Source organism: Spermophilus citellus (genome assembly GCF_964194105.1).
Source record: "Spermophilus citellus genome assembly, chromosome: 4".
Lineage (NCBI taxonomy): Eukaryota > Metazoa > Chordata > Mammalia > Rodentia > Sciuridae > Spermophilus > Spermophilus citellus.
In genome coordinates this window covers 5,200,288-5,221,220 of record NC_138185.1, presented here as the reverse complement: position 1 = coordinate 5,221,220, position 20,933 = coordinate 5,200,288, and the positions used below count along the sequence as shown (strand labels likewise).

Sequence of the window (20,933 nt, the reverse complement as noted above, 5' to 3'; positions counted from 1 at the left end):
GCTCACCCCATCAGAAAGGGAAGTGAAGCCGCTCCACGCTCCGCCCTGTTTTCCTTCAGGACCTTTCCCACTACCTGTCCCCCTCAGCGTGAGCCTGATGGCCTGTCAGCCGCTGTGTGTGTCCCTGCGGGTGCGGCTCCAGGAGCAGCGGTTCTTTTGTCTAGTTCATCATCGGGTCTTCAGTGCCCACACATAGTGGGTGCTCAATAAATGCGTGTCACATAGAGAAACAAAGGTGGGTCTCGAATCCCCGCTGCAGCCCCAAGGAGAAGCTGCCGGCTCCTGTGCGTTGGCTTCACTCTGCTGGTTCTTTGTTTTGTTGGTGTGGTGCCGGGGTTGAACCCAGGGCCGCTTTACCTGGGAACCGCCTCCCCAGCCCTGGGTTTCACTTCTGGGGATGGACCCCAGGGGCGCTTGACCACTGAGCGCACCCGGCCCTGCTTATACTTTATTTGGAGACAGGGTCTTGCAGAGTTGCTTAGGGCCTTTCTGTGTTGCTGAGGCTGGCCTTGGACTTGCAATCCTCCTGCCTCAGCCTCCCCAGTCGCTGGGATCACAGGTGTGCACCGCCGAGCCCAGCTCTGTCTTGTTTCTGCATTTGCCCAGTGAGGAATCCGAGGGCAGAGGGCAGAGGGCAGAGGGCAGAGGGCAGCTGTGGGAAGGGTTCCCAGCCAAGTCTCCCCAGTCGTGCACTGAGACGCTGAGTCCGCCCCCTCTGAGAACAATCGGAAGCTGACTCCAGAGCTGGGAAGAGGGCCGGGCCAGGGCCGGGACAGCTGTGGGCGACTGTGATGCTCTGGGTGGGGCTGGCCACCAGAGAGCCGCCTGGCCTCGGCTGACTTCGCTGAGGATGGGGTGAGGGGCTCCTGAAGAGCGGGAGCCAAAGGCGGGAGGGAGGAGTCCCCGCTCACTGACCCACTGAGCTGGCCCCAACCACCGCTGCTGAGTGCTGCTAAGTGCACAGGGTGCTGGTGCCTCGTGGGTGACCTGACTGGTCCTGAGGGAGCAAGGCCGGGTCAGAGCAGCAGAGCCACAACTCCAGGGCCCCGTTGGTGGTGGGAGGCAGAAGGCCCCCGGGCCCGCGTGATCTGCCTCCTGCCCGCCTGGCCCCTGGACCCGCCTCAGAGTCACTGCTCAGACTTGGCTGCCACAGAGGGGGGGAGGGGAGCGGGGGAGGGGGAGCGCGCCCGTCAGACTCACAGATCCCTGCAGACGGGCTGGGTCCCGAAGCACCCACACCCGTTGGTCAGAGGTGGAGGAGTGAGAGCCGTGGGCGAGGCCCTGGAGGGGCTCATGGCAGGAGTGGAGGCCCGAGACCAGGCAGGCAGGCCCAGGGTGGGCGGGGAGCGCTGCCCACGGGTGCCCACAGGGCTTCCCGGGTGATGAGGGCAGCTGGAAAATGGCCTGGAGTGTGGCGCCTAGGACTGTGGGCTCGGGCTTGTTTGGTTCTGAAAGCAGCACTTGTAGACGAGTGGGTTAGGATCTCTAGGAACTGGCCAGCCCTGGAGGCGCAGCACCTGTGGGTGTCAGAGCATCAGACACAAAACTTAGTTCAGCGTCCTACACTCTCCTCTCCTCTCACTATGCCTCAGCCTCACAGCCCTTCTGTTCCTCAGACTGGCCAAGACCACACCTGCCCCAGGGCCTTTGCACTTGCCTTCCCTGGATTACCCTGGCCTCCTGTCTTCTGTGGCTAGCCTCTGCTCATTTGGGTCTTAGCTCCTCACTGACTTCTTCGCCAGCACGCTTGCCCTCCTCACTTCACAAACCTCTTCCTGAAACATCTCTGCCTTACTGCCTTCAGGGATGTATTCCCAATCTCAAACAAGCATTTTTCTGCCTCTTCCACCAGGCTGTGGGCAATGTAAGGACAGGGCCCGCATCTGTCATGTCCTCTGCAGCATCCCCAGGATCTAGAACAGCGTCTGACACGCGTAGGCGCTCAGCACTTGCATGGAAGAATCGGGATCTGAACGCAGGTTCTGGTTTCAGGGCACGAGGGCTCTCCAGAGCCCCAGGCTGCAGCCCAAATCTGGAGCGTTCGGGCCGAAGTCAGTGTTTTCAGCTGGGAGAGGGGGCTGGAGGGGCCTTCTCACCCTCTGCCAGCAGGGCGGGTGGTCCCAGAGCCCCCAGCTGGGCCCCCTTCGAGTTCTCCCTGCAGGTTGGCCCGCTGCCCCTTCCCGAGCAGGCACAGGATCCTGTGCTCCTCTGAGGCCCTGCCAGGCCTCCAGGCTCCCTGCTCCTGCAGGTGTGTAAACAGGCCCGCGTGGACCCCGCCACGCGGCAGGGAGCAGGATCGTGTTTCCTGACCGTCTCCCGGGACAGTGCCCTCTGGCCACCGAACAGGGCTTTCTGACACCCCCAGACCTTGAAGGCACAGAGTTGCCCCGGTTAGGGCGGAGCCTGCCTGGGGCCTGGAGCAGGTCGAAGGCTCGCCGGCCACTCTTGCTGCTGGAGGTGGCTCAGGGTCCTGGAGACACAGGGCCATGCTGCCCCGGGGAGCCTCAGCGGCCTCTCGGCCCTGAAGTGTGCGGGACCGACGTCCCTGCTGGGCCGGCTGGGCCACCTGACCCGGTGCCAGCCAGGGCGGCTCTGCTGCCGTTGTCGGCATAATAAGGGGCACCAGCTCTGTGCTCTGTCCACTTGTCCCTGAAATCCCCTGAGGGGGGCAGTGACCCCCTCTCGATAGAGACATGGCCCTTCCCCCAGCCAGGCCCCTCCCTGTCCCCTTGCTGTGCTCCCCTGACCTGGGAGGAGTTTGCTTTCACCTCCTCAAGCCCTGAGGGCAAGTGCTGGTCCCTGGCACTGCGGGAAGTGAACTTGAGCTTGCCCTGGGCACAGGCCCTGTCCCTGCCCCCTCCTCTGTCCCCAGAGGGACTCTAGGAATCTAGCTGACCCTGTCTGGACTCCCTGAGGGCCGGCTGCGGTTCCACACACTCTCACTGAAGCTCACGCTGCTCTGTGGCCAGGGGCTGACATCAGGAGGCCGACTGCAGATGAGGAGACGAGGCCCAGGCCATCAGTTGCCTGCCCAGGCGCCCGCGGCTGGAGGGTGTCAGAGCTGGGGAACAGACACCCACGCTCTGGCCCTGGTGTGTCCTCAGCCCCACTCATCACCCTGCAGGTCCCAGGTGGTGGACCCACCTCACAGATGAAGAGGCCGAGGCTCAGGAGGTGGGGCCTTGAGCGGCATCGCACAGCCGTGGCAGGGGGCTGAGCTGGCGTCGGGCCGGCCTCGCTGAAGGCTCAGCTCCTTCTTGGCCGGCCAAGGGAGAGGTGCCATCCAGACACGGGGCAGGCGTCCAGGAGCGGGCGAGGGCTCAGGCCTTGGAGGAGACTGGGCTCAAGTCCTGGTCATACCCAGTGCGTGACCGTGGCCAGTCATCCACCCCTCTGCGCCTCGTTTCCTCATCGATGAGGCAGGTGTCCAGTGGCCCGCAGGGCTTTCAGAGCACCCCCACATGTTGCCTATGGACGCCGCGTCGCTGGGCTTCTGGCCGTACCGACAAGGCTCCGGGTCAGGGCGCCTCACGTTGGTTCCCAGGGGACATCTGGCCACTTGAGGCAATTCTGATCGTTACAACCCAGGGTGGGGTGCTACCGGCCTCTGGTGGGTCCGCGAACACCCTCCATCGTGGAGGAGGCCCCGGCTCCCCCATCTCTGCAGCGAGGCTGGAGGCGGCACAGTGCAGCCCTCTTTGCTGTGGGGAAGCTGGGGCTGCAGAGTGGGGTGCTTGGGGGGCACCAGGCTGGCAGCGGAGGGAGGCCCAGGGAAGGGCTGGGAGAGGGGAGTCTTCCGGACTGGCCAGAGCGCTGCTGGCTCAGAGGCCAGCTCCGGGCTCCGCCTTCCCTCTGCCCTCTGCCCTCTGGCCCCTGGACAGCCGCCTTCCCTGTGGTGGGAAATGACAAAAGAAGGCCTGTCCCACCCTGGGCCTCGGTGTCCCCAGCACCTTTCTCTCCTGCCAGGCACGGGGAGCTGCTGGCTCCGGGGCTGGAGTTGGGGCAGAGGTCAGGAAAGTTCCCCTGGCTCCTCGGCCACCCCTGACCCATCCAGCTTCTCTGGACAGGGCTGGAAACAGCCAGTAGCCCTCACCTGGGGCTGGCGAGGGCCTTCTCTGTGCCGAGGACATCTGGGGCTGGAACTGTGGGGTGCAGGCCTGCGGAGCCTGGTAAGCCTGACCTGCGGCTGCCTGTGGCCACCTCTGCTGGGCTCTGGGGAGCCCCTGGCCGACTCTGGATACTCTCGCCCGTTGCAGGGAGGCCGGCCAGGCGCCTGCCTCCTCCACGGCCTCTCCTGCTGTGAGCTGCACAGACCTGGGCCTTCCCTCTCTAGAAGAGGAGCCTGCTTTGCGGCTGTCCCCAGACTTGCCCCCTGGGGCGGGGCAGGGGGTGAGCACAGGCCCCAGCGCCAGACCCCAGGCCTGCCTCCCACCTCTTGGCTGCACGACCCTGGACATGCCCCTTGTCCTCCCTGTGCCTTGGCTTCCTCATCTATAAGATGGGACGCTGCAGCTGCCCTTGGGACCTGGCGAAGGGGCCTCATGCACCTGAACTGCTCAGGGCCGCAGCTGGCTGCGTGGGTCGTCTACTCTGCACTTGAGCCCCGGGGGAACCGCAGTCGGACGTGCTCCTGGGCCTCCGGCTCTGTCCCCGGCTCAGGGGTCTTAGGCTCTAGATTCCCCTCCCCCTAGAGAATGGAAAGAAGCGTGTCTCCCAGAGGTGTGGGGACGGTTGGTGACACGGTGCTCATTCAGAGGAAACCTCAGAGAAGGCTCCCGTCCTTCTTAATCTCGGCCCAAATCCCAGAGCCAGGGGACGCTGAGGCTCATGTTCAAGTAGAGTTGGCGACCCCCAGGCCAGGCCTCGGCAGCAGGGCCAGCTGGGCGGGCGGGGGGTAGATGGTGGCTGACCAGGAACGCAGAGGGCAGGCCCATCCCAGAGGGCACAGGCTGCAGCCGGCAGCTCAGGGGGCCGCGTGTGGCTCTGCGGGTGGAACGCGGTGCTGCCATCGCCAGCCGTGGTTTCCTCACGGGTCACACGGCCTGTCTGCCTCGAAGGAAGCCAAGCCTTTGACCACAGAGAAGGTGAATAGTGCCGTCCACCCTGCTCGGTTCTCAGCGCACAGAAGGTGCTTAATCAGCATGTCCCAGTTGGCTGTGGATTAAGAAAGGCCATCTCTGCCTGTGCCCGTGTGCCAGGCACTGTCACAAGGGGCCAAGACGTCAGTCAGAACTACCAACCGAGCACTGCGAGGCACCAGCTGCCCTTCTAGGGGACAGGGCGTGAACTCAGCCACAAGTCACTGCCCAGTGGAGCCGACGTCCTGGAGGGACACAGAGAGCCAAAGCACATGGGGGGAGTGTGGTCTGCAGCGCGTCCCGCGATGCTGAGGTAGGAGATGGCAGGGGCCCAGGGACAGAGACAGTGCCGTTCTAGGGTCGGAGGTGCCACTGGGAAGGAGCTTTTGACAAAGGCCTGAAGGAGGTGGAGGAGCCGGAGATGTAGAGAGGAAGGGCCTCTGGGCAGCGGGAGCAGTGAGTGCAAAGGGCCTGAGGTGGGAGCGTGGTGAGTGTTCAAGGGGCAGCAGAGGGTCCTTCTCTCCTCACCGTGGCCCTTCCTAGGACCCTGGTCCTCCCCCCAGAGAAATGAAGTGAAATCCCAGGGCCTCGGCGAGATCTAAAGGCTCGAGCCATCCAGGCCTCCAGACTGGCTTCCCTCCAACCAGAGGAAGGCCCCCCTTGGCCAGGCCTGCAGGGGTGAGCTCTGGATGCCCCCTCTTGCATGAACATGAAGGAACTGCTGGACGAGGGAGGCTTGGCCATGGGGAGCCGAGGAGCCGCCCAAGGTCACACAGTGAGTCAGCTTCTTTTTCCCAAAGGCGATGTGTCCTGCTGCGCTGAGCCAGGCAGCGTGGTCCTGGGCCGCCCCTGCCCGGTCCCTGCCCTGCCAGGCTGGTAATGATTAGTGAGCCGGGCAGCCCCAGGGCGCAGACTGCCCAGGAACACTTTTAATGAATGGCTCTGTGAACTTGAACTTGTCACAACATCTGCTAATGAGTCCAGGGGTCTGACATCCCGCAGAGCAGGGGTGGGGTGAGGGGCCGGCTCAGAGGTCACCGGGCAGCTCCCCCCTTTCCTCTGTGAGCAGAGCCAGCAGTGCCTTCCCTCTGCTCCTCCTCTTTGCTGACCACGAGAGCCCTGAGGCCAGACCAGGGCCCTGGGCACAGACCTTCGGGTGGGGTCCTGGCTTCATCCCTGCCAGAGTGCACTCGTGGGCAGAGGCCACCAGCCCCCGGGCCCCAGTCTTCTTATTTCTGAGCAGGTGGCTGAGATGAGCCGGTGGGCGAGCGCAGGTCACGCCTGCCTGGCGCCTGGGTGGAGTGGGCGCTCCATAAAGGCTGGCTTTGTGACCCCTGGACGCCCACACTGAGGCACAGTGGCCCTGAGCAAGTCCTGTGGCCCGAGCCACAGTACGCTCAACACCCTACCCTGTGGCCACGGATGTGGGTGTTTAACAAAGGAACCCGCGGAACCATGCCCGGTGCCTAATAAGTGCTCCGTGTGTGACGGCCTTGCACAGCAGTGGTATGGCACCAGGTGACGGGGACAGCTGCTTGAGAGGCGGGGGGAGAAATGCTCCTGGTGTCACCCAGCTCTCTGTGGCCTCGTCGTCTCCTCTGGCGGCCTCTGCCCTGGTCCACCACGCATTCCCACTTACGGATGAGACAGGGAGACTCAGAGGGCCAAGTGGTCAGACCGGAGAAGCGACCTGGCCAAGAGGGCACAGCAGTAGTGACAGCTGCGGGGCTTCAAACCCTGCTGGCTCAGAGGGCCCAGCCCGGGCAGGGCTGGCGAGGGGACCCCTGAGGTGGAAGGTGTGGCTTCTTCCTTGCCAGAGGTCAGAGCTCAGGGCCTCCCAGCTGGTCCTGTGCACTCAGGTGGCCACTGGCCCCAGGCCTGCCCCCTCAGGTCTGGCCTGAACCTGCATGGGGTTTCCGGTACCTCCAAGAGCCTGGCCACAGGCCAGTGCGTGACAGGAGTGTCTGCAGCAGCCCAGGGAGCGGGGCGGGGGGAACCTGCCCTCGAGTGTCCTGAAAGCTCTGCCCCCAGCCCTGGAGAGGACGCACCCCTCTTTCCTCCCTGTCATGGGCAGAGGGCAAGCTTGGGGCGGTGGGGACAGAGCAGCCTGGAGCCTACCTGGACGCCATCCCCAGCTCAAAGATTAACCGCCTGCCGCGGCACTCCCTGCCCCCACTCCTCGTGTTTTGCCTACAGACGTTAATCCCTGGGTGACTTGGCTACGCCAGAGAGGCTGGGGGTGACGTGGGGGTCACAAGGCTTCCTGCAAGGCACTCACACCCTGGACCACGTGTCTGGGTTGGGTGGACGTGAACAGGGCTGCTCCGGGACCGTGGCCACCGCCGCCCCTGCCCCACTCACCCTGTCCTTGCTCCCAACTGGGCAGGACCAGGGCAGGACCAGGCTTAAGGAGGGGCTCATGGTGAGGGTCATGGGGTGCCGTGCCCCAGTGCCAGCTGGGCTCCCCACCACTGCGGCCTGAAAAGCTCGGGACCATCACCTCTTCATGAGGAAAGAGAAGAGAAGCTTTTGGCTGACGCAGTCTACCTCTGCCTTGCTGGGTGGCCTCAGGCAAGCCTCTGTCCTTCTCTGGGCAGCCTTCCCCTCTGCTGTCCTTGGGTTAGACAGACAGAGTTTCTCAGTGTCAGCACTATTGTCATTGACACTGGGGGCGGGGGGTAATTCTTGACTGCAGACGGAGGGCACCTGGGCGCTGCAGGAGGTCAGCAGCAGCCCCAGCGTGTTCACGAGATGCTGGCAGCACCTCCCACCTGTCATGACAATCAACGACCTCCCCTGGGGGACAAAACCGCCCACCCCCCCAGGGGAACCATGGGTCTACACTTTTGAAGTCCAGCCTTAAGGAATTGAACTTGTATTATTTATAATAAAATCATGTTGAGATATGATCATAACAATTAATGCAGCAGAACAACAGCCCATTTGTCGGGGATACCCTCGTACCGACCCCTGGGGGTGTGTATCTGACATTAAGCAGCTCTGTCCCCCAGGTGGGCATCAATGTCATGTGTCTACATCAGGCAGACTGAAGGCAGGGAGCTCACCAAGCAGCCCAGGATCACGGACTAGAGAGTGGGGACTAGGGTGACGTCTCCACGCCCCCTCCTTCCCGCATGCTGAGGAGCACAGGGAACACAGGACAGTGGTTCTGATGACGAAGTCCGCAGGGGAGGCTCTCAGGGCTCAAGTTGGCAGAACAGGCTGCTCTGTCCCAGCCGTCTCTGGAGCAGCCTGACAACAGCCACCAAAGGGACAAAAGGAGAAAAACAGGCCAGCTTCCAGGGAAGCAGGGGACAGTCCACCCGCGAGGTCCAGCAGACAGGGCCTTGGGGTTGGACCTGGGGCAGGAGGAACCAGGAGCAGCCCAGCAGCCGGGCAGGACTGGATTCCCCCCTTCCCTTCCAGTCCCGAGCCTCCCTCTTCCTGGAAAGCCTGGGCCCTCTGTGGGGGAAGGACAGTCCTTGAGACATGTGACAGCCCAGGCGGGGTGTGCTGATCCCCGAGGCTCAATGACCTTTGGCAAGAAGTGGGCAGTCAGAGGGCCGGGGAAGGAGGGGACGGACAGCGGCCACTCGTGGGCCAGTGGTCAAGGGAACAGGAATGCTGGGAGCCACCCACGCCGGACCTCCTTGGTGTTGGGCTCAGCAAGGCTCCCGCCTGCCGGGCCCAGAAGACTCCAGGGCGGGCTGGGGAGAAAGGTCCAGGACTCACTGTGCGAGTGGTAGACACCTGCAGCCCCGCCCACCTTCCCCCCAACAAAGAAATGGGCCTGGAAGGACGGCCCCCATTCTGTAGGGAGCGGCCAGTGTGGACCTTCACCAGGATGGCCCCAGAATGAAAAGACAGAGGGACGCACAGCGGAAGCCCGCGAAGAATAGAGGCTGGGAGAGTCAGCCGTGGAGCAGGAGGAGCAGGAGCAGGGGTTTCCCTCTGAGATGTGAACACATCAGAGAGGTGATGGCCTCCTGATCCCCAAATAGAGCACCAGATCTCAGAAGGCGAGGTGGAAGGGGAGGATGGGGAACGCAGCGCTCAGGAAGAGAGCAGAGACAAGCAGCCACCCTCGGAGGACAGGGGATGGGGACGCGCTCACACCATGACCAGGTTGTGACAGAGGGAGCGACAGGAAGAGGAAGCCGAGGAGAGGGGTGCTGGAGAGGAAGGACAGCGAGCCTCGACACGGTCGAGGTCCCTGCGGAAGACTAAGCAGCTGAGAACAAGGTGGAATCTTCAGTGGGAGAGACTTTGTTAAAACTAAAATATGTGCAGGTTGAAAAAGTACATTGTTTCCCAGAAAAAAGGGGACAGAGACTCAGCAACGCAGAGTTCAATCACGGCCACGTAAATGAACTTGGCGGTTGAACAAATCGGCGGATGGACATCCCGGTGAAATTCTGTGAGCTATAAGGGAGAAGCAGTGGACCTGGCCTCAAATTCCTGCTGCACAATAATTACACGTCTATGGGTGCTCCGAGGAGGAGAGGGGAGCCCAAGAGCTGGGCCAGAATGTTAGCTTTACGTTCAGAGAATGTCTTAAAAAAATATGTCTGTTGGTTGTTGAAACTTGGAGAAACAGAGCAATGAATAAATAAGAATGCGCTCCTGGGGCTGGGGTGCTGGGGTGCAGCTCAGTGGCAAAGCGTCTGCCTTGCATTTGCAAAACCCTGGGTTCAACCCCCAAAAAGAAAGAAAGAAAGAAAAAAAGAGTGCACTCGTTACCTCACCCCTCAGAGAACCGCCCCACATTTCCAATTGCCTTCCCACGCCTTTCCCCTAAGAGCTGGACATCCAAATATGATTATTCCAAATGTGCAGAGGAAGAGACTCAGCCTCGGGGTGTTGTGTGGCTTGTCCTGGGAAACAGAAGCCAGCCTGCGGGGCCCAGTTCTGTCCAACAGAAGTCTGTGTGAGGAAGGAAGTAGCTACACCTGCTCTGTCCCCAATGGCAGACACCAGTCACAGGTGGCTGTTGAACCCTTGAAATGTGGCTAAGTCACTGAGAAACCAGCATTTTAAACGTCATTTAATTTTAAGTAATATATATAGCCACATGTGACAGGGCTGCTGTATCTGGACAGTCCAGCTCAAGAGATGTCCTCAGCGTCCCTTATCTTCTAATGTTGCTGACTGCTTTCCACTTGGCCACTCTCAGACCCCTTCCATCTCAAGCTTTGCTGAGGTCTGGCCTCTGGGGCAGCCTCCTTGCTTTCAGGCCCTGGGCTTCTCCAGCTGCAATCTCCCGTGGTGGCCTCCTCCTCGGCTCCTCCACACCTGGAGGCTGTCGCTGAGCTGCCCGGGTGCACAATCTGGAGCGGAACTTCCCCTGGAGCTCGCCTTTCAGGGGCCCCTCAGCTGATCCCCACTCCTGCAGAGCCTCTGGACAGGACAAAGTGGCACCAGGGCAAGCTGCTTGCCCTAGGGTGACCCAGAAAGTGAGTCTGCAAGATCTGACACTCCCCAACCTCTGACCTCCAGAAGTTAAAATTCAAAGGATCAGTGCCTGCCATCACGGGACCCTGCTCCCTCCTACCTGGATCTGCCCTTGAGGAGCAAGAGCCTCCCCTTCCCCAACACACAGACTGCACCTCCGTGGGTCACGTGGCTGGTCCCAGTTCACAGAGCACGGGGCCCAGCCTGCGCTCTCCATGGTGCTGAAGAAATTGCTCTGCCTCTCCAGGTCTCGGTTTTTATACCTGTAAAATGGGGGTTTTAACATGGAGCAGAGATTTCAGTACAGGGTCCTGTGATCCCTAGAGGTCTATCAGCACTTTGACATCACAGTCAAACTGTGTGTATGTCTGGGCACTTTTCTGAGGTTTTCATTAATAATCAAAGATATCCATGACTCCACCGATTAAAACCATGTCAACGCCCGATCATAGACCGGTGAGGGTGGGTTGGACAGCCCTTGCTAATAATGGCCACCTCCCCGCTTTCCTTTTAATGAGCCAATCTTGTTAAACTGAAGTTTCTCAGGAAAGCAGTTTGAAGCTTCTCTTGAGGCCCCAGGAGTTCGGGGATCATGGGGCCCACGTGGCAGGGAGCAGAGGGGCTGAGCAGCCCTGCTGTCCTCAGGGGGCCCGTGCCACCTTCACCTTGGTCCCCACCCTGCCTATTGCACCCATGACACTGAAGCCCAGTGTCAACTGTAAATTATTGTCATGTTTGGGCATTTTTTCCCCTGGAAAAATCGTGCTTTTCTGCCCCTCCAACACTGTCAAGAGCACAAAGCAGGTTCATCAAGATGGTGCGATTTTTCTCCCACCAGCTCACGTCACTCACCAAATAGTCCCCCGCACTGCAGTCTGTGATGCCTGGTTTATGTCACGTATTCATTCACTTAGCAGGCATCTAGGAGGACGGGGGTAGAGGGGAGCGGGACGGGCAGGGGCCCTGTGGCGAGGCCTTGTGGTCTGGGAGGAGACGCTCTGAGAAAGGACACGCAGGAAACCACAGCCAGGGACAAGCACCTGTCAAAAGACATCTGGAGCAGACCTCAGTCCCTCATGTGACCAGACTGGCTCCCGAGGAGGGGCCTTGGAAGGGAAGCTGGGCAGGGGGCTGGGGAGGGGGACAGCAGGTGCTGAGTCCTGTGCTGGAGGTTGGCCCGCTCATCCCCCAGAAGCCTCCACTTCCCATTTGGCCACCTCAGCTCTGAAGTCCCTGCCTCCAGGTCTCCTGGGGAGTCCCTTCTGTCCTCCAGGCCTTGCAGGGGAGGGAGGTGGAGGCGGGCAGTGGGCTGATTGATTCCCCCCAGAGTGGGCATCGGCGGGCACATCTGAATCCACTTGCCCGCAGGAAGCTCAGCGGGGGAAGGAGAGCTGTTTGGGTCACCCTGGCCCTGGTCCAGTCCCCAACCAGCGATGTAACGACATACTCACTTCCTACCAAAGTCCCCGGTGGCCACGGCAGACTCCCCAGGTCCCACCATTTTCCTCAGGTCACCCCCCAGTTGACATGTGCTGTCCTGGGCCTTCCCTCCACCCAGGGCTGCTGTGGGCATCCTCGCAGGAGCAGCCAGAGAGAGGAGAAGAGGGAGGGAGGAAGCGAGAGGAGGAGACAGAGGAGTAGAGAAAAGAGGGGAGGGAGACAGGGAGGGGAGAGGCAGGCTGGGCCCAGTGCCCACCCTGAAGGCCAGAATCCAGCCGCGCGCCGTCCTCCCGTGTTCACAAGGTGTGGAAGGGTCACGCTGCACAGAGCACTTGCCGGCCATCACCCCCGAAGCAGATGTGCTCACGTGTCCTTACCAGTCACGATCATGATGTCCCCCAATGAGAAATGACCCAAATGTCCATCAGCAGAGACTGTAGAGCGAGTTGCCTGTGTTCAGAGAAGGAACGGCTCTCAACAGCCAAAAATAAACCCGGGGCTGATAAGTGCCACTTGGACGAATCTCGATGTTACAGCGAACGAACGGCCAGACGCCAGAGTGTGCCCCGTGTGGGTCCCGGATGCCGAGGCCGGGAACAGGCGGAACCCAGCCGACGGTCGGGGAGAAAGCACAGCCTGGTTTCGTTGCTGCTGCTTCGGGCACTAGGGCTTGGCACGGAGGTGGGTGGGGTGACCTGAGAGGGCCCAGGGACGGTGTGGGGTGGGGCGGGGGCTGTGGGGCTGGGAGTGGGTCAGAACCACCGAACTCGCCCTGGCCCCGGGCGTGGTGCTGCTGGTGGACTGGAGCTCAGGGCTGACCGTGAGAAAGCCGTCCGCCTGGCCCGGCTGCTGGGGGGACTCTGTCCTCTGGGGAAGCTCTTTTCCTATTACTTGTACCCAAAAATCCCTGGATCTGAGACTCGTTCCATCACTCTTGGGAAATGATTAAAATCCCAATTGCTTGATCCACAAACGGTCTCAATTCGGAAATCAGAATGGCCAGCTCCGGGGGTGACCAACACGTGGGACTGGACCTGAAGGGACCTCTCCCCTTTGCCTCTCCGGGCTGGGTGCTGGGGAGAGGGAGGAGGGACAGCCTGTCTCCCAGGCCTTGGGTTTCACCTCTCCCTCCTGCACCCACCGTGAGAGCAACTTCTCTGCCTCAGTTGCCCTGTCAGTAGAATGGACATAGTGACCCCTGCCCTCGGTGGGGTGAGAACAGAGTGAGTTCATACGTTTGCAAAATTGCCCGACGAATAGTACTGTCCAATCTCCGTAGTCCCTTAGATGTTTAAGAGGGACGAATTTAAAAGTTAGGACTCCTGTTAAAGGATGTAGTTTGTGAACTACAGACAGCACAATGCCAGGAACTGAATTACCTGTTTTCTTCTTCTTCTTTTTTTTTTTTTTTTTTTTTTTGTGGTGCTGGGGATTGGACTCAGGCCCTTGTGCATGCAGGACAAGCACTCTACCAACTGAGCTATATTCCCAGCCCCAGGAGCAGAATTATCTGTATCAGTTTATGTGCATGACCTGAATGGATGTCTTTTTATGATTCCCCCGAAAAGAGGGAGGGAGTAATAGTGCCTCCCAGTTAAGGTTGTGTGGGCGTCGAGTGAGTTGACACATCAGAGAGCACTGAACTGGGTGAATAACGGGAAGTGAGAAAGTACTTGAAAAATCAGTGGAGGGCGGGGTGTGGCTCGGTGGTAGAGCGCTCGCTCGCGTAGCCTGCACGAGGCCCTGGCTTCGAGCCTCAGCACTCCCCCGCAAAATGTTGGTGGCTGTCATGATTGCTGCAGTCACTCCTGCACATCGTGTTGTGAGTCAAGACAGAAAAGGAAACTCTGAGCCGAGTGTCTCCGAGTTAAAGATGCCCAGGGGACCGCACACCACTGCTCCCTACAATTCCAGGCCATTTTCTTTTGATGCCCTTATCAGGAAACCAGGGTTATCCTGAGCTCAGAAAACGCAATGGGAAGTGTCCCTCTCTGTCCCCTGAGCTGGTACACAATGGTTCATCCATTCCTCCGGTGTTTGGTAGAATGACTTCTGAAGCCAACAGGGCCTGAAGGCTCGTGGGTGAGGGAGTTTATACTGATTGGATTTCTCTGAAAGAAATTGGACTGTTCAGCTATTCTGTTTATTTTTCTGATAGTCGAGTCACACTTTTCAAGAAGGTGGTTTCCTTTAAGGTCGTCAGAGTTGTTGGTGTACCTTGTTTAAACTGTCCTTTATTCTTTGGATGCTGTAAGGCCCATGGTTGGGCCCTTCTTCATTCTGGGCCCCTGTTAAGTGCTGACCTCAGAGTGTCGCCAGCAGAGAAGCTATCTTAAGGCCTGAGATGTTTAACTTGGGTGCTGGACATGATTTCTCTCTCTCTCTCTCTCTCTCTCTCTCTGTCTCACACACACACACACACACACACACACACGCGCACACACACACACCAATTCCTTTCAAGTTAGAGGAACGAGTTTGCAACGTTCCTCTACTGCTGCACAACTTTGCCCTCTGGTTGCGAGTACAATACACAAGCAAATGACCAGACGCTGGCGGGACAGTGCAGGGTCTGACCTTCGGACGCTGCCGAAGCTTTCGTTTGCTAATGTTTAGTTGAGGCAGTTTCTCCAGAGAGAAGTCTCCCTTGCTAACCCCTTTGGCCTCTAAGCTAAGTTAATGACTCCTGCTAGTTGGCCTTAATGGACTTGGAGCCACGGCTCCTTTGGGTCACGTGACTTGGTGCTGCTCTTAAGAGTCTTTAGCCACTTGCCCCTAAAGCATTTAATTTTTTAAAATTTATTTTGGTTCTGGGGATTGAGCCCAGGGGTGCTTATCCACTGAGCCACATCCCCAGCCTCTTTTTTGTTTGTTTGTTTAGAATCAGGGTCTCACTGAGTTGCTGAGGCTGCTTTTGAACTCACAATCCTCCTGCCTCAGCCTCCCGAGGCCCGGGGTGACAGGCGTGTGTCACCTGCCTGGCTGCCCACTGAGGCAGAGGTTCTCTTCCTCTCTCTGCCCCCGAAGCTCCAGGACAGGGCCCAGCAAAGAGTGTTGGGGGGTCCCCCTCCCTCAGTTCACTCGTTCTGCACTGACTCAGCCCCTACACGTGTTGGGCGCTAAGCCAGGTGCTGGGGACACAGAAGAGAATGAGATACAACAAACAGGGACCCTCTTCTCGTGGCACTTGCATTCTAGGCGGGGACACAGAGGAGGCCAGTGACATTGAACATCGGAATTGTCGCGGCTTGCGATTTGGCAGCATTTCCAGTCATGCAGGGTTTTAAGGGATATTTTGATCCATGGGCAAATGAATGTCAGAAGCTTTGGGTTCACGGGGACAAGTAAATGTGTGCATGTGGTTTGGTAGTGCTTCGGATGCTCTGGGAATTTTAGGGGGTCGGTAGGGAGAAGGGCTGTTGAGAACTTCCCTGGCTTGGAACCCTTTTTGGCGGCCTTAGAGGGTACACCAGCATGACTGATGTGGACGCCCCCTCAGGCCCCTGCTCTGCTCCTAGCAGCTCACCCTCCCAGGTCCTCTCCACGTGGAACACACCCATGTTCCTTACTAGGTATGGAGTGGGTATGGAGTGACACCCCCTTTTACTTCTGAGCCTCAGGAAACACACCTTTCCGTTGACCGACTCACTTGACGTAACAAGTGGGTGTTCCGTCAGCAAGCTAGCTGGGTTTGGCTCTGATGAGGCCCTTCTTTTTGACTCAAATACAAAAAGCTTCCGCACAGGCAAGAAGACAGCCCCTCCTCCCCCACACCAAAGATCTCCCAAATCCTAGCTCAGAAAGATGTCACTGTCTCCAGGAGCTTGTTGTTGATTGTCCTCCACAAGGACCCTCCAGAAGGACCTTGGCTCCAAGGAATGTTTCTGGCGGTGGGAACATGAAACGTGGAGACCGTGGAGGTATCGCAGGGAAATGGATTAAATCGTTACTCCAGGACAACAGCGCCTCCATCTTATCAGGATGGGGTGGGGGAGCGGTGGCATCAATGTGCCTTAGCCATCGCACCTGGACAGCCACCAAACTTCCTGGTTGGAGCAGTTCCTGGGAGTCTTTTGTCCCTGGAAATCTTGACCAAGCTTGCAACTTAGCCAGAGGAAGCTGACCGAGTCACCTGTTGTGAACAGTGAGGGTCCAGGGAGATGGAGGAGCGTCTTATTCCATTTGAGCTGCTGTAACAAAAAGTGCCGTCAACTGGGTCAGGGGTAAACAACAGGAATGTATTGCTCACAGTTCTGGAGCCTGTTAAAACAGCCCAGCCAGGTCCAAGACAGAGACACCGACAGATTTAGTGTCTCAGGGGGCCTTTCTCTGTGCTTCAGCACCTGTTGCTGGGCCCGGACAAGGCAGAAGGCCCTCAGGCCTCTTTTACAATTGCATTCATGAGGGTCCCGCCACAGTGGGGTTAGGTTTCAACATATGAATTGGGGGGCTGGGGGGACTCAGCCATAGCAAGTTGGTAACAAGGCAGCGCCCTCCTTGGTCCCCACCAGTCCCTCCGATGGCTTTCTTCTGCCCCATGCTCACAGTACTGGGCTGCCTGGGGCCTTGTCTCTCTGGGGCGAATGGTTTGCCTGCACATGGGTCTCCTTGAGCTGCAGAAGCTGATGAGCTGCAGGTGTCTGGGCCCCAGACTGCCAATGTCAGGGGCAGGAGTGCACTGTCACCTGGCAGTCTGGCGTCTCATGACAGACCCCAAAGAAAAGCAAAATGTCTTCTTGGCAAAGTGAACGGTGCGAGATTGTGCGAGGGAGCCCCAGAGCTCCACGGTGGCACGTCAGGCTCCTGTGAGCATTCGAGGTCGAAATCCTGGCTCAGGATGCCTTGTTTCCAAACCGGGACACTGGTTGGTAGGTCAGGCGGTGCACAGGACAGGATGAATGCGACAGTCACCGTCTTTGTGCGTCGAGTGTGTGCCGTGCTGGCCGCTGCACCTGCCCAGCTGCGGCCATCCTTACTGTGTGCCCTCCACTCAGGGCGGTCCCTGGGCCCGCACATGCTGATCCCTCTTCCTGTGGGTGCAGGAGTGTTTCTCTGGCTGTAGGCAGAGCTCAGCCTGCACAGGGGGAGGCCGGAAGTGCTCCCAGGAGCCGTCCTCAACCAGCGATGGCCAGGCCTCAGCAGGTCCAGGCCAGGGCCTCGGCTCCAGGGAGAACAGCTCCCGGGTGTGCCCTGCGCTGCGTCCCAGGCTCCCCACCAGGACTGTGGCTCCAGCTGCCCACGGTGGAAACTTCTCGTAAACTCACCTTGTATTGGCCCCTTCTCTGTGTCACCTGCCCACACCCTTCCAGAACTTTCTGGGGTCCCCTATTAAATCAAGTATTTCCATTCTCATCCTCGCCTAGGGGTTCACCTCTAAGACAGTGAGTATTTTGGTTAGTTTTCTTTCAGTCTTGTGAAGTAGGCAGAAATAGCTTCTCTATTTTGTACCGAGAAAAATGAGGCTCAGAAAGGTGATGCCTTAGCTCAAGGTCAAAGCCCAGGGCACCACTTCCCTGCGGAGGAGCCCGGTGGGCCCGTCCGCCTGCCTCTGCGCCAGGCACCGGGCGCGCCCCCAGCTGTGCATGTCCCCCGCAGGAGGGCCGCTGCCTGTTCTCCATCCTGCTCATGGCTGTCTACTGGTGCACCGAGGCCCTGCCCCTGTCGGTGACAGCGCTGCTGCCCATCGTCCTCTTCCCCTTCCTGGGCATCCTGCCCTCCAGCAAGGTCTGCCCCCAGTACTTCCTCGACACCAACTTCCTCTTCCTCAGCGGTCTCATCATGGCCACCGCCATCGAGGAGTGGAACCTGCACCGGAGGATCGCCCTCAAGGTCCTGATGCTCGTGGGAGTCCAGCCAGCCAGGTAAGGCCAGGCCACGGGGCCAGCCAGGGATGTGACCCTGCCACTCGCTGCCCGGAAATGGCGATGGACCTTGATTCACAGAGTCCCTGCGAGCACTAGAAGGTTGTTGCGGGCTGTCCCTGAGCCCTGCGCTCTCAGGCTTGCTCGCTGCTTAGCAGCCCGGGTGATGGGGTGGAGCCGTTGGGCACACAAAGTGGGTGGGAAGATGGCCCAGGAGAGGCGGAGGCAGGACCCAACCCTGCAAAGCCTGGAGCCTCTGGATGTGGACTCCCACTCTCCAAGGGTTGGGCGGCCTTTAGCTAAGGAGTGTGTGTGTAACACGTCTATTGTTTTTTTCCATGAACCCCTTTGGCAATTTGGTGAATCTTAAGATTTTTTCTCAGAATGATGTTTTAAATTGCATGAAGCAATCCAGTTTTCAGGATTTAAAACAACCACCACAACCCTAACTGGAGCAAAATGCAATTACTCAAACAGTATTTTTAAAACACATTTTGCCGTAACAGCCCCTTTATGAACCCAGCACACGGCAAGATCTAGTGATGAAACCGTTTTGAGCATCATCGCTGTGCCAGGGTTCTGCAGCTGTTATACTGTGCTATAAAACACCTGTGACCTTTTTTGGTGAAAAAGTCTCAGGCACTGAGGAAAAGACTCACTTCTGACTAGAAGTTAGCAACGTGAAGATGCCAGGTGTTTCCCTGATCCAGCCTTGAATGGTGTCCACAGCCCCCTGCTGTAAAGGGTCCTGAGCCGGGGAGTGACCTGGCAAATTTACATTTTTAAGCCTCCTCTTGGCCACATGTGGTGGGCTGCAGGTGAGAAGCCAGGTGCAGCCTGGCTGGGAGGCTGTTCTGGGTGTGACAAGGGATGGTGATGGCTTGAACTAGAGGGTGGCAGTGGAGAAGGACAGAAGGGAGAGACCTGCGAGCTCTCTGAGTGACGTGACCCGTGGGGGTAAGGGAGGAGGAGACGCTGTGGATGACCCCTGGGTTCCAGCATCCACTCTGCTGAGACGTCTGCCCGACCGTGTGAGGTGTCCCCTCAGGAGGCTGTGCATCCTGTGGGACAGACTCCATCGAGAACTGAGCCCAGCAGCCAGCAGGGTTTTCTATCCAGGGGCGCAGGGGGGGGGGGTGTGTGTGGAGGTGAAGCTGCAGCCATGAGCACAGCGAGGCGCTGGCTTAGAACCATCTAGACACAGAAGAACTGACCCAGAGGACGCTGGAACTAACAGGGAAGGAGGGAGGGTCAGTAAACGGTGGGAGCTGAGATCATTGGTCTGATCTACGAAAAGAACTCTGCTGACTCCTTCCTTCATACAACCATCTAAATGAACTCCAGGTGGATTAAGAAACTAATATATGAAAAAAACAAACAAACCCACAACACCCTGAGACTTAGATTCTGTTGTGGGAACAGACCAAGCAAAGACCAGGAGCCGAGGAGTCAGGCACGCTGGGTGCTGGGGAGAGGCTCAGCGGGTGAGCAGCGGGTGCTGGTGGGAGTGGGGGCCGGAGGGAGACTGGGAAGGTTGCAGGCAAGATGGCAGGAGCCTTGGTGTCCTGGCACCTTTATCCTGAAATGGGTGACACTGAGGGTTGGGTTGAAATGGCTCTGGATTCCCTTTCCCCAGGAGCCTGTGGGCCGTTCACTCACACAGTGGCCAGGGCTCTTGAGATCCCAGCAAGCCCAGATTGTGGGTCCCTTTGGCCACTGACTTGCTTCTCTGCATCTCAACTTTCCACTGTGAAGCTAATGGCTTGGATTCCTCAGGGAGGGGAACCTGGGCCCAGAGGACCTCGTGGACCCTGGGTTCGGGCTCTGACTCTATCTCCCTCTGTCCCCAGGCTCATTCTGGGGATGATGGTGACCACCTCGTTCCTGTCCATGTGGCTCAGCAACACCGCCTCCACAGCCATGATGCTGCCCATTGCCACCGCCATCCTGAAGAGTCTCTTTGGCCAGAAGGAGGCTCAGAAGGAGCTCAGTTGGGAAGGTGATGAAAACACAGGTGAGGCTGTGCAAGGGCACTGCAGCCACTCCACCGCATGAAGGGAGGGGAGCAGGGACAACCAGAGGAAACTGGGAGAAGCCAGGGGAATGCGCACTTGCAGAGCACCTTCTAGGCGTCAAATGTCTAATCGAGAATCAGACAGGCCCAACTGTGGGACCTTGGTTTTCTGATTCTTGCATTTATTGAGCATATGTATTGGTTCCTTTAACTCTCCACATAACCCTTTGAACTGGATCCTATAATGAAACTTTGCTTGAAAGCATTTGAACAGATGTTCAACCTAATTCTCAGAGAAGCGCCAATTGAAGCAATGAGATTTGAATCGATAAGACTTTAAAAATAAGAAAGCTGGGTAATGTCCAGTGTTGGCAGCCACGTGGCCGTGGGAACGCTGGGGCACTGCTAGAAAGAGTGTGGTCTGGGCCGGCCTTTAAGGAAGGAAGGAAGGGAGGGAGGAAGGAAGGAGAAGAGCTACACATTATGCTCTTCAGGAGTTTGCGGAAGCCAAATGTGCCTCTGTCCTGGGGGAACAGCTCTGCTCCTGGGGGATAAAGCCCCCGGGATTCTCCATCCGGGAGACAGGCGACAGACAGTCCCTGCGCGTTCTTCCTGGGGTGAGGAGTTGGCGGTCACGCGGGCTCTGTTGATGGCACACACCAAGCACAGCACCGAACCAGCAAACCAACAGTTACAGAAACGGATCTCTTAAAACAGTTTTGATTGTGGAATGACCAGAATGAGGTACAGGCCCCAAGGACAACATGTGAATTAAACATGTGCACATGTGGGGGACACGGCGTTGTGTAAGAACATAAGGAGCATAAACTGGCACCGTGGCGCACACCTATGGTCCCGACGACCTGGGAGGCTGAGGCAGGAGGTCCTGAGTTGGAGGCCAGCCTCAGCAAGTTGGCAAGGCCTAAATGAGAGAGACCCTGTCTCCAAATAAAAAATGAAAGCACTTAGGGGTGTGGCTCAGAGGTGAAGGGAGAAAGAAAAGGAAAGGAAGGAAAGAAAGGGAAGGAAGGAAGGAAGGAAGGAAGGAAGGAAGGAAGGAAGGAAGGAAGGAAGGAAGGAAACAAGGGC

The 20,933-nt window shown here is 58.5% G+C and overlaps 1 protein-coding gene across 15 annotated transcripts in view; it reads left to right on the top strand.

The window, feature by feature from the left end:
• Positions 1-20,933, top strand: part of SLC13A3 (solute carrier family 13 member 3) — an 82,121-nt gene that overhangs the window by 25,869 nt on the left and 35,319 nt on the right. For 5 of the 15 annotated variants that reach the window (XM_081290389.1, XM_081290386.1, XM_081290385.1 and 2 more), the window contains 2 exons: positions 17,738-17,830; positions 19,681-19,844. In XM_081290389.1, coding sequence (XP_081146515.1) covers positions 17,738-17,830; positions 19,681-19,844 — 257 coding nt within the window. The other 10 variants (XM_081290396.1, XM_081290397.1, XM_081290398.1 and 7 more) reach the window with 6 other exon arrangements.